At 43.2% G+C, this 15,388-nt stretch overlaps 1 protein-coding gene across 1 annotated transcript in view; it reads left to right on the top strand.

The window, feature by feature from the left end:
- mmp17b (matrix metallopeptidase 17b) overlaps positions 1-14,254 on the top strand; it is a 30,769-nt gene extending 16,515 nt beyond the window's left edge. Inside the window, exons 12-13 of the mRNA XM_069669371.1 lie at positions 13,280-13,546; positions 14,009-14,254. Of these exons, the coding sequence (XP_069525472.1) occupies positions 13,280-13,546; positions 14,009-14,254 (513 nt within the window). The remainder of the gene's footprint in view (positions 1-13,279; positions 13,547-14,008) is intronic.
- The last annotated feature ends 1,134 nt before the right edge of the window (positions 14,255-15,388 follow it).

Below are 15,388 nucleotides of genomic sequence, written 5' to 3'. Positions count from 1 at the left end.
GGGAAACCTTTACCAATACCTGTTCATTAGGAAGTTGGGATTGTTCCAGATAACTCCCAGAGTGTGTATGTTAGGTGAGAAAATGGTGTTAGTTATTAGGTGACGGAAAAAAGACGGAGGGCCAAGAAGGTCAAGGGAAAGAGAAAGTTATAATTAAAGGGAGAGGGTTGAGACTGAATGTTCAATATTTGCTTCTTTTGGCTATGGGTGGCAGTTTAGTGGTTTCTTTGCTCCTATGCCGCATACTCAGTGGAACGTAGTGCTGACTGCTTCAGGGGGGATTTTGGGGTGAGTGGTCATAAATTCCTCTATCAACGCTTCAGGGTTGTGTTTGCTGTTGGATGCTGGAAAAAAGGAGGTTGTATTTTATGCTATGTGGTGGTAGATGGATATGGTTTCTTTTGTCCTTGTTTTCTTCAGAATTAGAGGCGACAGAGGGGGACTGTGACGGAGGTAGGACTTGGTGGAGTTCCCCTAAAACACACAGACACAAGATTAATTTATCTTCAACTCTGCAACCGTCCAAAAAATTCAATATTTTACAATTGAAACATTCTGTGACATGCCTTGAATTTTGTTTTTGAACTTTTAAACCTGGAAGTTGCCGTAGATGAACCAGAGCTTTGAGAAATAGCCACACTGCATTTACCTGAGCCCACAGCAGCAGTAGTATCATCATGCAACAGCTCTAAAGATACCTTACGAAAAACTATGACCACGGCAATTGTCAAATAACAAGACTTTGTCACCCCGCTTTTGTATCTCACAGTCGCACACTGTAGCGTCTGTTTCATGGTAAGTTTTCTTCCTGTCTTACATAAATGTTAAATGTTCTGTTTGTGTAGGTTTAAAACTATTTTGTTCAATCCCCTTGTATTTAATCAAATACTGTAAAATTCGGTGTATAAGACACACTTTTAATACATGTTTTTCATCTAAAAAGTGGGCTGCGTCCTATAAACCAGTGCGACCAATATACCAGTATAAAATGCAGAGGTATTTTATTGTGTTACAGTATTTAACACAGACGATGGTGCTAAAGCTTCCCAACAGACACGCACCGTCATGATTACCCGTGCAGCCGCTACCCTCACAACAATAACAAACTATGAAAAGTCAGAAAGACAGTAATGTTCAACCTTTGTGAATATTTATCTGAAAAACACAAACATCTCTAAACACGTTAATAAACAACATAATAAATGACATGTCGTCATTTACAGATCAACATATTTGCAGTTTCCGTTCCCGTCACCGTCCATGCTCGCTTTTACATTTATTTATTACATTTTATTAAATACTACTTTAACATTTGTTTACATTTAGTGTGGGGCTGGACAATCACATTTGTATACGTCACCAAGTTGGCTCAGACTCTGGGTGACTACAAAGGGAAAGACTGTGGATATGCAAACTCATGGGAAGTCCTGAATTTGGCGTTAAAGAGTCTGCATCAGAGCCCTCACGCACTTGGTGATCTGACAGTGGGACAGCACGAAGCACTCACACACTTACCAGGAACGCGCCTCAAAGTCTGTGAGTGTGGACATTTTGATTTAGCCGATCAACCAAAGCTGAGTTCAACTACCCCATCGATAGCTAGCAGGATTGCAAACTCGACATGGTGAAAACAGATGGTAGGCTGTAATCTGTGTGTGTTTTGAATGTGTTTCTGATGAAAATAAGTTTAAATAGTGTTGAATATACACATTTTTTATTAATAAATAGCTAGAGAAAACCTTTTTTCCTCTGGGATACCCACAAAACCAGACTGCGTCTTATATTCCTGTGTGACTTTGGATTTTGGATTTTGCGGTATATCCTGCATCTAACCTCACTTACGTGCCAGTATCTGGCTCAAAAAGGACAAAAACTGTTTTATTTTAGGTATCCTTAATGATATTTGAATACATTTTCATGCATTTAAACGGTTTCACATGATTCAACATCCCTGCATCCTTGTAATAAAGAGTGCAGAACCTACGAGCTAGCTAGAGAGTTAGCATCCAATGCTTGCTAACCCTTTTGATTTTCATGTCCCCCATTTCAAAACGACAGATATGCTGTGGAAGGCAACTAGCACGTGACACTTTGGCTTACATGTAGCTGTAGGCTACTAATAAGTTCATGCTCCTGTTTATTGTTTGAAACCAAATATGTCCATTCGTTTGAGACACTACCATTAAAATGCATGTGACACTCACACCAAAAACAGTGGCAGTCACGGTGGTTGAGATCGAGTAAGAAAATAAGGGAATGGACATACTGTATGTCTCACTGAATTCTAGCTGGGTTAAAGTGGATGCTTTGTTTTTCACTTGTAACCCCTCTGTCCCCTGACGTGGCTGGTTTTTCACCTAAATATGAAGAATCTTATTGCACTCTTAATAAACTTAATAGCGCACTCCTATCTGACCTCCCACGTGTGGGATGGCCGGAGCAGCTGCTCTGATGGTTTAATATTAATGTGTGTGGATAAAATTGGTCTACGATTCAAAGGTAATATACAGATTGTATTGCATGAGTGTTCTGAGAAGCACAAACAGTGAAGTGGACTCTACTTCAGTTCAAAGTGTTTACATATAATGATGAAAATAATTAACTATTCTTTCTAATAAGCTCTAGATTGAGTGATTTGAATGTGTTATGTTTTGTCAAAGCATCATATCTCACACATCTTTATGTTGTATAAATACATGCGAGTCATATGGGAAAGAAGTTGTTCTGCAGCCGTCACATGAATACAGAAACATCTGATCCATAGTGCAACAATTACTGTATTGGTCCGAAAATAAGACGTTTTTTCCCCCTCGAAATACATCTGAAAAAGTGGGATTGTCTTATATTCGACGTCTAGACTTTTAAAGACCAGTATACGTTCACAACAGTAGACGAGCCACTTATGTGAATCGAGTGTACCCATCATGAATAAGGCCAGCTGTCACTCACAGCTACAGAGCCAGGGGGATGAAAAACAGAGAGATAAAGTGATCGTCCGGAACAATGTGGCTTAAAAGTCGGCCAAGTTAACCAACAACTGAGGCGGAGTTATGATGCTAATTTTAAGATAATTGTTGTCACAGAGTGTAATGTCTATAAAATGCTGAGCCCACAAAAGGGCCACAGCTAGCTACGGAGCTCGGTGCCCCATCCTCCTGCGCTCTCAGCCCAGAAAAAATCGTACTGTGGTCCTCGAAGCGACCGCTTCCAAGAGACTGACAGGAGAGTGTGTGACTGAACAACATAACAAAGGTCTGCCCGTTACCAGAGCTGTCATCCAGCTCTTTCAAGATAAATAGACTTCACTTCACTTCAATGGTTAATGATTTATTGAAATGTTGAAAGGCTTTTTATTTTATTTAAATGTGACAATTTAATCTTAAAGATTTTGAAAACATGATTTTATTTAAAAGGTAAAATTAAATTGTTTTCTTTATAAAAAAAAAATCTTCAAAAACTCTTTTTTGAAACAATTAGTGTTGAAAGGGGATGTCGTCTTATGATCAGGGTCGTCTTATATTTGGACCAATACGGTACTAGTTACTTTAAATACGAAAAGAAACAAAAGACCTCAAGTGGTTTAAGCCTTAGCTTTGATGATTTAGCCACTACAATAAGTGATTTATAGATAATACTTTCCAGTTAGATTTGCATATTTGTGCCTGGATTAGCGTTTTGTTTTCACCCTGTTTTTATTAAGCATCGACACAATTTACTCTACTTTAGATGTAGAGCAGTGTATTCCAAATAAGGGTGTAAGTACCCCCTTTCATGGAAGAAATCACAAGCGGCCCCCAGTTAGTGACGCGTTTTCCATCAGCCAGCAGTGGTTGGTCTGCCAGAGAGGGTAGGCGGAGCTAAGCGGCTGCTTTTCCGGTCTCTGCAAGTGTTGCGAGTAAACGGTAATCTACTATGGCTGAACAAACAAAGAAAAGATGGATGACTACAGATACAACTTCAACAAGAAGTGAAAATCCAAAGAAAAAGAAACAAACGCGACGCTCAGATGAAGCAAACAGTCTAAAAAGGAAAGCGACGGTCAGCGAGGAAAATCAAGAGTTACAACCGTGACAATAGGCTTGTTCCAGATGACAGGCGAGAGCAGCTGATTGCATTCGGGGGAGGAGTCATAAAGTCTGTCTGACACTTCATGAAGTTTAATGAATAATGATGAATAAGACAGACGTCTCATCACTTCCTTTTGGGGGGTGTCAGAGCTTTTTTCAGCCAATAAGCACTTCACTCAAACCAGAGCAAGTCGTTTCCCATCATGCACGGAGTTGTGCAGTCAGTGGAGAAAAACTGCGGCCACCTCGCTCTCGCGGGACTTTAAAGCCTCTCACAGTCTAACCATCATGCAATGTGTTTGGCAAGGTGGCGATCGATTCTGCTCAGGCCTTGCTCATCTTGAAGAAGCCTAATGGTAGCCAGCTGTGGACGTCTAGTTAAATAGGTGAGTGTCCTCCCGCAATTATTATTATTGCCATCAGGGGGCGCCCAAGAGAATGAGACTGAAATCTTCAAGATTGTCAGTTTAAATGGAGTTAAGTAATTCGCTACATTTGTACATCCATCCATTACTGAGTAAAACATGTATCTACGAGCTAGAAAGAAAACTGACTAGGACTAGATACCAAATCAAATGCATCGCATCAAAAACAGGCCAATCAGACCAAAGTGTCATGCATGGCGTGAAAACGTGGGTGAACCATGAATGGGGCAGAAGAGAGTTCAGAGGAAACACCACCTTTGACGCAGACTGACACTGAGGATGGAGCCAAACTAACCCTTTAAAACACCACACAATAATACAAAATACTTTAACTATATAAACCTTTGCATTGTTCCAACTGTACAATCAGTTCGTCTCTTCCTTTTCAGCTCAGTTCACAGGATGCATGTGTAAGGTAACGTTGGCGTTGAGCTACTTTTTATTTTTACTTGAGTAGAATATTTAAGCACTGTTTATTTTGTTGTATTTAGAGGATCTGCTGGCAATACCTTGATGCTCTTGACAAAGATGATTATTAAACATTTACAAGTATTGTATTGTAAAAAGTTTTCATCTCCTATGATGGGAAAAATAAAACTTGCTCGTTTTCTTTTGAGAGCCACAAAAAAACAATCTGACCAACATTCACAGCTCAACTTAACACGAGAAACACGTTCTCAGATGATTGAAATTGTGACTATTGGGGTTGGAAACTGAAACAATCCGGTTAAACATGCTCATTTGCAGAGAAAGGCTTGAGCCACGCTGTGTTCAGAGGTTCATTGCGGGTGATCTCACTGGTTAGGACTGACTGGCACCGTGTTATCACAGCATGGAATCACTAGTTATTACTAGTACTGAACCTTGTTTTTCTGTTATGACATTGTTTTTATATTCTCACTTTGAGACGAACCTGAGAACATTTCACAACCACCATAACTTTTTTTTAAATCTCACAATGAATCGACTACCAGAAGGGTTTTGTATTTCTGAGGTAGGCAGACATTGATGATAAAAATCTGCTCACTGTGCAGAGAACATACTGACCCGGGGTCAAACATTGCTTTAAAAAGGTGTTTTAAGTTGTTGCATAAACAGGATATTTAACCATGTCTGCTGGGGTGGAGGTCAGGAGTTATGGTTGGGTCAGACATACAGGATTGTACCACAGGAAAGTGTGTCGTATCTCGTACAAGACTAAAAGTTAAAGCTGAAATATTTTAATGGACTTTCAAGACTTCCTTCTGTTATAGTTTGCTTGATGTATTGTATGTTACTATACAACACTTTCTAGTACAATCCCAGCCTGAACATGGGCTCAAGTGCTGTTCAGGCTGTATGTAAGGTCTATTTCCTTTAAATAAACAACAGAGCTGGTTCCCATCTGAGAGCGGATTTCTTTTATTACAAGACAGAATAATCAGATGATCCTCTACACATGTAAGCTCTCAGAGATGACTTGCTCTCAGAGATTACATTAAGAGCCAAGCATGATGAGACTTTTTGCAGCATCATTAAATAGTAATGAAGCATTCAATACATGTTTAATTGTATTAGACTTTTTTAGAAAAAAAATGTTGGTTTGATGTAGTTGCACAAATGAAAAGCATCATTCGTGCCACCAATACCTGTGGTTTCACACTGTATGCATGCGCAGTGTGACAGCTTTCGTGACACAGCTTTCGTGACACAGCATCAAACAGATTTGTCTGAAGTTGAATTTTGATCTGGAGCAGATTGTTAGCTGAACTTCCTTTAGATGTCTGTTTATAGAGATTAATACATCGTTGTCAGATGGGAGCCGGGATATCGTTACGGTGGGTCACGTTCCGCCTGCTTTTGCTCTCCACACAGACTGTTTTTCCTGCATACACTGCAGCCTGCTGATACGTGATATACTACTTGGACTAAAAGCGTGCTACAAATGGAAATCAGAACACTTAGCGTACTAAAAATCCACCTAAATCTGCCTACAGGTTCTACAGTTTTTATGTAGAATCTCTAAATAGACATTAGGGCCTATGAGATGCACATGAGACAGGTCAAAAATCCAGAGAATAGGAGGCTTGCCTATATGAACTGCAAGCCGTGTGCTGTTTTAGACTGTGAAAATGAATCTCTCTCTCCGGGGAAACGCCAACAACTCCTGACTCCTATTTACTTACTGACGATTAAATAAAGCAAGCAGCTAAAGCGAGCACAGTATACCTGCTACTTAGTGCTAAAAATATTTCAATACAATAACACTAACATTTAACTCACTGAAAAGCTGGAGCTCAGACTTCTTGCACAGCCATAAAGTTCCATAAATCCCACAGAGAGATTATTTGTCCAAACTTTGAATGAAAAATCTCCAAAAGTCTCCAACAACACAAACAGGTGAAGTTAAGCTCAGTGTCTGTGTGTCTGTGTTGACGTCTAGCAGACAGCCAGCAGGATCCACCTGTCAATCAAGTGATCCGGCCCCTATGATTTATGGCTTAATATAATTAAAACGAGTGTTTTATAAAATAAATTCACCCCCCGTACAGTTATCTTGAACAATAAAATTAGCTATTTATAACAAAAACGTTTTTTGTACCAGGCTGTAAACATGTTTATTTCTGCTGTAAAAATGGGCATTTTCCCATCTGCTGTAATGTTATTTCTTGTTTTCTGGAGCCTCAAGTGGCCACTCGAGGAACTGCAGTTTTTTGCACTTCCGCATTGGCTTCATTTTTCAACACCGGAGGTTGCCGCTTGCTTTAAACATGCAGTAGTACATGAGAGAGATAATCTGTAAAATAAATCATGTTCCTCTGGCTCCTCCTACTGCTCCTAATGGCATTAGTAAGAATCCAACGCTCCCGAAACACAACAACCAATCAGAGCGGAGCAGTCTCTCAGGCTGCTGTCAATCACACGCTGCGCAGCACCACTCCTCCGCGCATGCTCACACTGTCAAGCTCAATTTCTTCAGTGTGCGCAGCGTCAGCCGGTTTGTGTCCACAAAGGCTTAAAAACAACAAGCAGGAATGAAAAAACTGCCCATCCCTCCATTACCAACTACAGCTTACACTACAAAGACCGTTAAACCGAAGAAGAGAAATGAGGAAAAGGAGGCTAAAAAGAAAGAGTTGGAACGAGACAGAAATGAAACGAGAGTAAACATCAGAGCGGCATTTCTGAGGTGGAGAGAGCTACGGGACCTGAGAGGATTAAAAAGAGATGCTGAGTTAGACGGTTCTGCTCGACAGCTAATTACCCCAGCTTCATTTCTGCTGTATTTGTTTCACATTGCTAAGATGCGATTACTGTGACGTTGTGTTATGTTGGTGTTGCAGTCGGGCTAACGTTAGCTTGTTCTCAATGCAGCTGCTGTTCAGCGTTGTTTCATGGCGAAGTGGCTGACAATATCTCTGAAGTGTCCAGGCAGTGTGACCGTTTCTGACTTCCTCCTGATAGTTCTGTGTGCCTGTGCTGTCACGGCTAAATGTTCTCAACATCAGTGTGTTGCTGCTTAGTTGGCGCTGTTTTTTTTCCCACAGTCTCTGTTAGCAAACTAAGTGCTGCTGGTTTTGCCAATTAGAATTTGCTGTAGATTACCTTTCACAGCAGAAACACTGATTTCTGCTGGTTTGATGTGTATTGTATATCTGGCTTCTTCAGTTGCTGTGGTTACTAGCCTGCGCTTGCATGACAGCCTCCTCTGCGGGGAGCAGTGTTGCCAACTTTTTTCCAACTAATGTAGCTAGCACTAGCTCCAAAAGTCGCTAGAAGTCGCCAGATGACATCATACGCTAATTTGCATATTTGTGACGTCATCACATACTCATTTGCATAATGTTTAGTGGTTGTGAGCACAGCAGCCCGCTGCCCTGACTGCCTGCGCAGTGCTGCTGCGCACGGGACAAGAGGAGAGAGGGGAGAGCAACTCGGAGCTGTTGGCAGAGGAGCCGTGAACTGCAAATACTCTGAGCAGCAGGGCTTTGTAGGCAGGAGAGAGAGGGGGAGGAACCTGGAGGTTGTAATCTTTCAAGTCCACTCTCCTCTCCATCTTCCCGACTGCAGATTTAACCAGGAAAAACGCTCTTCAGATTAAAACTCCCTTTGTCAAGAGTACTAGGGCCACAGCAGGCAGCAGCACATAAAGTTTTGCACAAACAATGATCTGCCATTAATACAAACATAACACAGGACACATGACTGTAATAAAAAATCGAACACAGTCGTATATTTCAGGAAGCAGATGTGCCGGCCAACTTAGAGCATCTCTTCCTGTAGAAGAGAGATGTTGTATGTCAACACTTTGAGTACACTTTCAAAGTAAAAGCCTGATCCTGATTTCTCGTTTTTACATGATGTTTTTATTCTGAAGTGTGACACAACCAATGGAATGACAGGTGATGGACTCGACTCACACCTGCCAGGGTAAGATAAAACATGCAGAGTTCAATGTCCAGTCCAGGTTAGGTGCACAGGTAATCAATAAGGCAACAATCCAGAAGAGGCAGGCAAAAAGCAGAGTCAAAATAAGGCTACGGTAACACACAAAATCATTCACTAGGAAAAAAATGATGGAACAAGCGACACAAAGGAGCACACAACAAACTGGCAACCAGAGGGAAGACACACAGGGTTTATATACACAGACAATCGAGGGGAAATTGGACCCAGGTGGATCTTATTAGGGCGGGGTTGACACGTGAGGCAGGAGACAGGACTATCTGGAGGACAGAGGGCATTTCTCAAACCACTTTCTACACACTTCCACTCCGTTTGAGCGCTCGTGTGGAGGCTCCGCCACATTGAATGCTGTCCCAAAGCTCTGAGAGTGGAGTGGGAGTGGGTTGTTAACCCTCCACCAGCGGGTCTGCACCGATGCTGACTTACTGACCAGGTGAAAAGCTGTGTTGATGATGATCGTCATGAGATGAGACACGTAAATTCAAGTTCCATGTTATTAACTGCACAAATGAGAACTGATTAAATTAAGATAAACCTGAAATAATAAACTGACATCAGCGTCTTAAAGTTAACGTTATATTCAGGATCTAATAAACCGTTTTCTTGTCTAGAAAAGATACAGTGAAAAGTTTAGAGTGTTTATATTTACAGGGACGGCTGTAAAAACTGAAAAATAAAATATATTTACAGATAAGACCACCGTGTTAGCTCCAAGTTTGTCTTCCACATGACGTGGAGTGATTATAATGACTCTGCCTCATTAGTATTTATGTAGCTTTTGTTATTTGTGTGACATGTAACCATAGTTGCACACATTTCCTGTCTCCGCCTTAAGGAAGGGTGCTCTGTCCAGTTGTGAGCGTGACGATGTTTGTTCTTTTAAACCAGCGGTCTCCTCTGGTCAGGATGTGAACCTTGCTGTCTTCAAAGGAGTGTCCTTGTGGAAGGGTTGTTTTGTTTCCCTGATGTACAGGTCCCTGCATACATTGGGGAAACAAAACAACCCCTCCACCAACGCATGGCCCAGCATTGGAGAGCCAGCTCCTCAGGTCAAGACTCAGTTGTCGACCTACATTTAAAGGACAAAGGACACTCCTTTGAAGACAGCAAGGTTCACATCCTGACCAGAGAAGACCGCTGGTTTGACAGAGGTGTCAAGGAAGCCATCTTTAGCTGCTTTCCCACTGTAAAAAAAGACACACAGCTTTTTTGTTTAGTGGAAAGTTTGCAATCGGCATTCAGACCCGGGTCAAATGACTCTGCATTAGACCCTGGTAATTATCACCTCGGCTCTGATCGGCAATGATGGAAACACCCGTGTTGACACGCTAATTTCCGCCCCCATTCTGGCGCAATAATATGCTCCGTCGGTAATTTCTGCGACTCCTTGAGTTTGATAAACAGACTGAATGAGTAATAAAGACCTAACCACCGTAACATCTTACTCACCCTGTTTCGAGCGCGCTTGTGACGTCAGACGGTGACGCCGCAGAAAAGAGACCGACAGGAGTATACTCCACTGGCAATGGGAACGGAGACAATCGGCATCTATAAGCGGGTCTTCCCAGCTCTAAAAGACCTGTGTCAATGCGCTAAATTTAGGTGGGAAAGAGGTATAGTAAGAAAAACCATCCCTATCACCCACTCACAATGCAGTGTTGAATTCTCTGCCCAAACAGCTGAGATCACACTCAGGATCATGTGAGCCCAACGACCCATCAATACCAGAGGGTGCTAACGACTCTCAGTGATATGAGGTCAACGGCTCAGGTTAACGACTCTCCCTTGATCGCACATCTATTAGCATACTAATGACCTACAGCTCCGTCCACCAGTCACGTAGAACTAAAGAAGCCTTTTGGATGAGAGGTGAAACATCTTCAAGAACTTCGACCAAATCCAGTTACCTTTTGGATTAAGCTTAGAATTTCTGATAAGACCAGCCCCTGAAACCTGTATAACACCTGAAACTACTCCTGTATATGGCAAACAGCCAGGTAAAGTGAAGAGTGATGAATGTATGTATTTTATTTACCTTGATTCATTTTTATTTACAGTTGAGCAGACGCCTCTTCACTATTTCCTGTATAAATTAAATCTAGGTGACACGTATAAGTTAAGACATTTAAATTGCTTATGGCCTTTATTAAATTAAAAGGCCTGAGAGTGGGTTGTGTTTGCTATGTTGAACTTTAAATCCCATAATGAAAGAAGCCTACACGTTATGTCAGTGATTTATGAGAGGCTGTGACGTCCAGCGCTGGAACTCCCCCAGCTGGATGAGGAATTGAAAAGGGGAATCCTCAGATTTCACATCATCTTCGAGAGCAAAGCAGAGAGTTTGGTGTGGTTGCCAGTGGTAAGATAAGCTGCTTTCTTTCACGCTAACTGAGGCTTCAGAAGTTTCAGATAGCATTAAGGAAAACGAGTGAGTCAATCTTAACATGGAACACACTGTGCCGTACAAATATCAAAGCTTTTAATTTGAAAAACCCACACAATGCAAGAAAAACTACAAGGACAAAACAAATAAACACCTGAAATCTTAAGGATATTGATCACTTTGAGGGAAAGAGCTGTCCTCATAAAGAGAAGAACTGACTGAAAAATGGACGTTCAGAGAGACGGTGAATTTTCCCTCATGAAGCGACGGTTTGGTGGAAATCTGTGTGCGGAGAGATAAGACAAGCTAGCTGCATTAGGCTCCCTATCTCAGCCATCAGAATGTAGCTTGCCACATAAATCCCTTAGAACCTTTAAATGAATCAGCCTTTCAGAGATGAGACATAAAACACTTTTTCACTTTTCACATTTACTTTTTTAACCTAATTTTTAAAAATGCATTTCAGGGTTTCATTGCTCGGAAACCTGTGCAAGACAACTAGTCAAGAGTGAAAGTGTGCAGAAATTAAACCTAAACCTTCATTTACAATTCAAATCCTGAATCTACACTACAATATTTATTTGTGCTTAACACACCAAACTTTGTACCAAGGAGCTCAGCTTTAAAAAATAGAATAAATGTACAAGTTCTGTCCTCGGTCGACGTGATGAAATAGGTGTTTCAAACTTGACATTTGAACTCAACTTTAAATTTTAATGTCGATTGCAACTTTCTAAACAGGCTGAAATTAATACTGATGCATCAATGAGCTTCAAAAGCATCAGTAAAAAATGTATTTATGTATGGTTTCCACAGAAGAGATTCAAAGCTTGCAGACCTGAACTTGTGTAAATAATTTCCACTTTAAAGTTGCACAGTGAGTTGTATGTTAGTTAGATAAAAAGGAAACAGGATGTGATTTTTTTTTTTATCAGAAAACACAACTAACACATGTGCAGGAAAAGTTCAGCAAAGAGATAAGAAGTACCGCTTTGGATCCTCCATCTCTTCTCATTTACAGATTTTCTGGAAACTGCCTCTTTACTGTAATAAACCTCATGTGGGTCGGAAACAACTTACTGCTGCTACCACCGTTTTTTTTACCCAGTGTGGTCTGGTGTCAACACACAACGTTTACAAAAGTAAGGCTCTTCTAAGCAGCAATGTTATTCATAGCCTGAGTAAGTCTACACGCTCAAACACAGAACCCCTTAAGTTTCCAGGGGAACAGGGAACTTCTCTTCTTATGCTGTCCTCACCGCCGGCAGCCTTAAGTGGCTACGAAAGGCACCCACCCTGACACCGTGAGTGCAAAAAGTGGTTCCATTTAACAGACTTTCGACATGGATCACGCTCCGCCCCCAGACACACTGCCACTTGCTCAGCTCTCATTTATTAGTTCAGCTTCCCCGTAAATCAACCGCTGCTGAGGATGATCAGCTCACGGAGTCTCTGGCAGCGGCAACAATCCAGAACAGGTTAAGCACAGTCTCTGAGTAGTTGCCATAGCCACGGAAGACAACTAAAACCCAGGTTCACTACAGTACGTTATAGAGCAATATTTAATATTTTTCAGCTGCCTACAATTTGTTTAAACAACATATATGTTTCTATTATTCATATTGTTGCTAAAATACTCTAATCTTAAGAGTTAAGGCTGAACCCAGTTGCAGACTGACAACAGGTAAGGTGTCAAAAAGGTGTTTTATTTTGAAAAGCTGGCAGGGGATAGTTAAGGGGTAGCTGGTGGGGGTCCTGGGCTGGGGAGTGATGGAGTGGTCTGGGAGGAAGTTGGCTGGCTGGTGGGCAAAAAGGAGGCCCTGGAGACAGGGATCACAGGTGTCACAGAGGAGAGTTGGATTCATCATTCAAGCGTCTCCATGCTGTGTTGCCGGCCCTTCTGGTAACCCCGGGAGTTTACATCGGTGACTCTCACCGGTGTCTACATTCCCCCCCAGACGGACGCGGACGGAGCGCTCGGTGAGTTACACAGACTGATCAATGCGTATGAGACCGCTCATCCTGTGACCGCACTTACTGTTGCCAGGGACTGTAACAGGTCCAGTCTCAGGAAAACACTACCCAAACTGTACCAGCACATTAACTTCAGCACATGCGGAGAAAACATTCTGGACCACTGCTTTTCTCCTTTTATACACTCCTCCATCCTGCTCCTCCCCTCCTATGAAATGGGAGGCCCCAGCCTAGTGTACCGTACACCGCTGGTCAGACCAATCGGACACCAACCTGCAGGATTGTTTTGATCACATGGACTGGGAGGCGTACAGGACCACAACTGGCAATATCAATGACTATACAAACATCGTCACCAGCTTCATCAAAAAATGCACGGTGGACGTAGTCCCCACAAAAACAATAAAAATCACTCCAAACCAAAAACCATGGATTAACAGTGCCGTCCACGCACAGACAGCAGCCCTCACCTCTGGCTCACCAGAGGAGTACAAATACTCATGCTACACATTGAGGACAACAATAAAACAGGCAAAAAGGGAATACTAACAACAACTGGAGTCCAGGCTGGCTTCCAACAACCCGAGGCACCTGTGGCAGGGACTCCAAACCATCACAGACTTTAAAGGAAAAACACAACAAATCACCAACACAGCAGCAGCCCTCCAAGATGACCTCAACTCCTTCTATGCCAGGTTCAACCCTTCTGCTAGACCCCCCCACCATGTCCCGCCCCTTCTGACAACCTGAGGATCCCCCCTCTCCCCTCCACAACCACCACTACAGATCAGGACGGGCCCCTCTCCATCACCGAGGCTGATGTTCGCCGGTCATTCAGGCACATTAACCCACGCAAGTCAGCCGGCCTTCTCTCCCTTCGGACTTTTCCCTCCTGCTTCAAATCCACCACCATTATCCCCATTCCTAAACTACAGAAGGTGGCCAGCTTCAACGGCTAGCGCCCCAACGCCTGCACCCCCATAGCCAGCAAGTGTTTCGAGAGACTGGTTAAATCCCTTATCTGCCCCATGCTCCCCCTCACCTTTGACCCTCTGCAATTTGCATATCGCCAAAACAGAGCCACAGAGGACGCCATCGCCCACGTTCTTCACACCGCTCTCTCCCACCTGGAGGGAAGGGACACTTATGTGAGGATGCTGTTCATGGACTACAGCTCAGCATTCAACAGCATAGTGCCCTCCAGGCTTGTCAGCAAGCGCAGGGTTCAGATCTGGGCCTGAACACTGCACTGTGTGAATGGATTCTGGACAGACCACCTCCAGGTGGTGAGAGTAGACAGCCGCACCTCTTCATCGCTGACTCTCAGCATAGAAGCGCCTCAAGGCTGTGTCCTCAGCCCCCTCCTGTATTTTCTGTACACCCACGACTGTGTGGCGACACAGGCTTCAAACACCATTGTGAAGTTTGCGGACGACACAGCAGTTGATGACCATCCGTGAACAGTGGTGCCAGAACCACCACCTCTCCCTTAACGTCAAGTCCAAGGGCACTGCATTGTGGATTAAACGGGAGGGGAGACACTCACCCCCCAGTCACCATCAACGGCCCAGCGGTGGAGATGGTGGACAGTTTCAAATACTTGGGGGTGAACATCCACAAAGACCTAACATGGGCTAACCACACTGTGGTTGTCAGGAAAGCCCAACAAAGACTGTACAATCTCAGGCACCTAAAGACGTGTGGCCTGAGGCCCCAAATCCTCAGGGTCTTCTACCAGGGCACCATAGAGAGCCTCCTGACAGGCTGCTTCACCACCTGGTACGGCAGCTGCACTAGCATGGACCGGAAGGCGCTGGAGAGGCTGGTGCACACGGCCCAGCACATCACCAGGTGTGAACTGCCCCGCATGCAGGGACTGTACGCCCAGCGGTGCCTCAGGAAGTCCCTGGGAGTCATCAAGCACACAACACCCCTCACAACAGCCTGTTCTCCCTGCTGCCCTCAGGTCGGAGGTACAGGTCCCTGAAGGCACCACACCAGCAGACTGAGGGACAGCTTCTTCCACCAGGCCATCAGACTTTTAAATAAATAAAACAACACAAGTGCGATTCAACCCTCTTGAATGTGTATAG

Source organism: Semicossyphus pulcher, unplaced genomic scaffold (assembly GCF_022749685.1).
Source record: "Semicossyphus pulcher isolate SPU_LCO1_2020_fin unplaced genomic scaffold, fSemPul1.0.p SCAF_2, whole genome shotgun sequence".
In the NCBI taxonomy this organism is placed as follows: domain Eukaryota; kingdom Metazoa; phylum Chordata; class Actinopteri; order Labriformes; family Labridae; genus Semicossyphus; species Semicossyphus pulcher.
The sequence above is the reverse complement of the archived record's forward strand: the minus strand, read 5'-3'. Positions and strand labels throughout refer to the sequence as shown.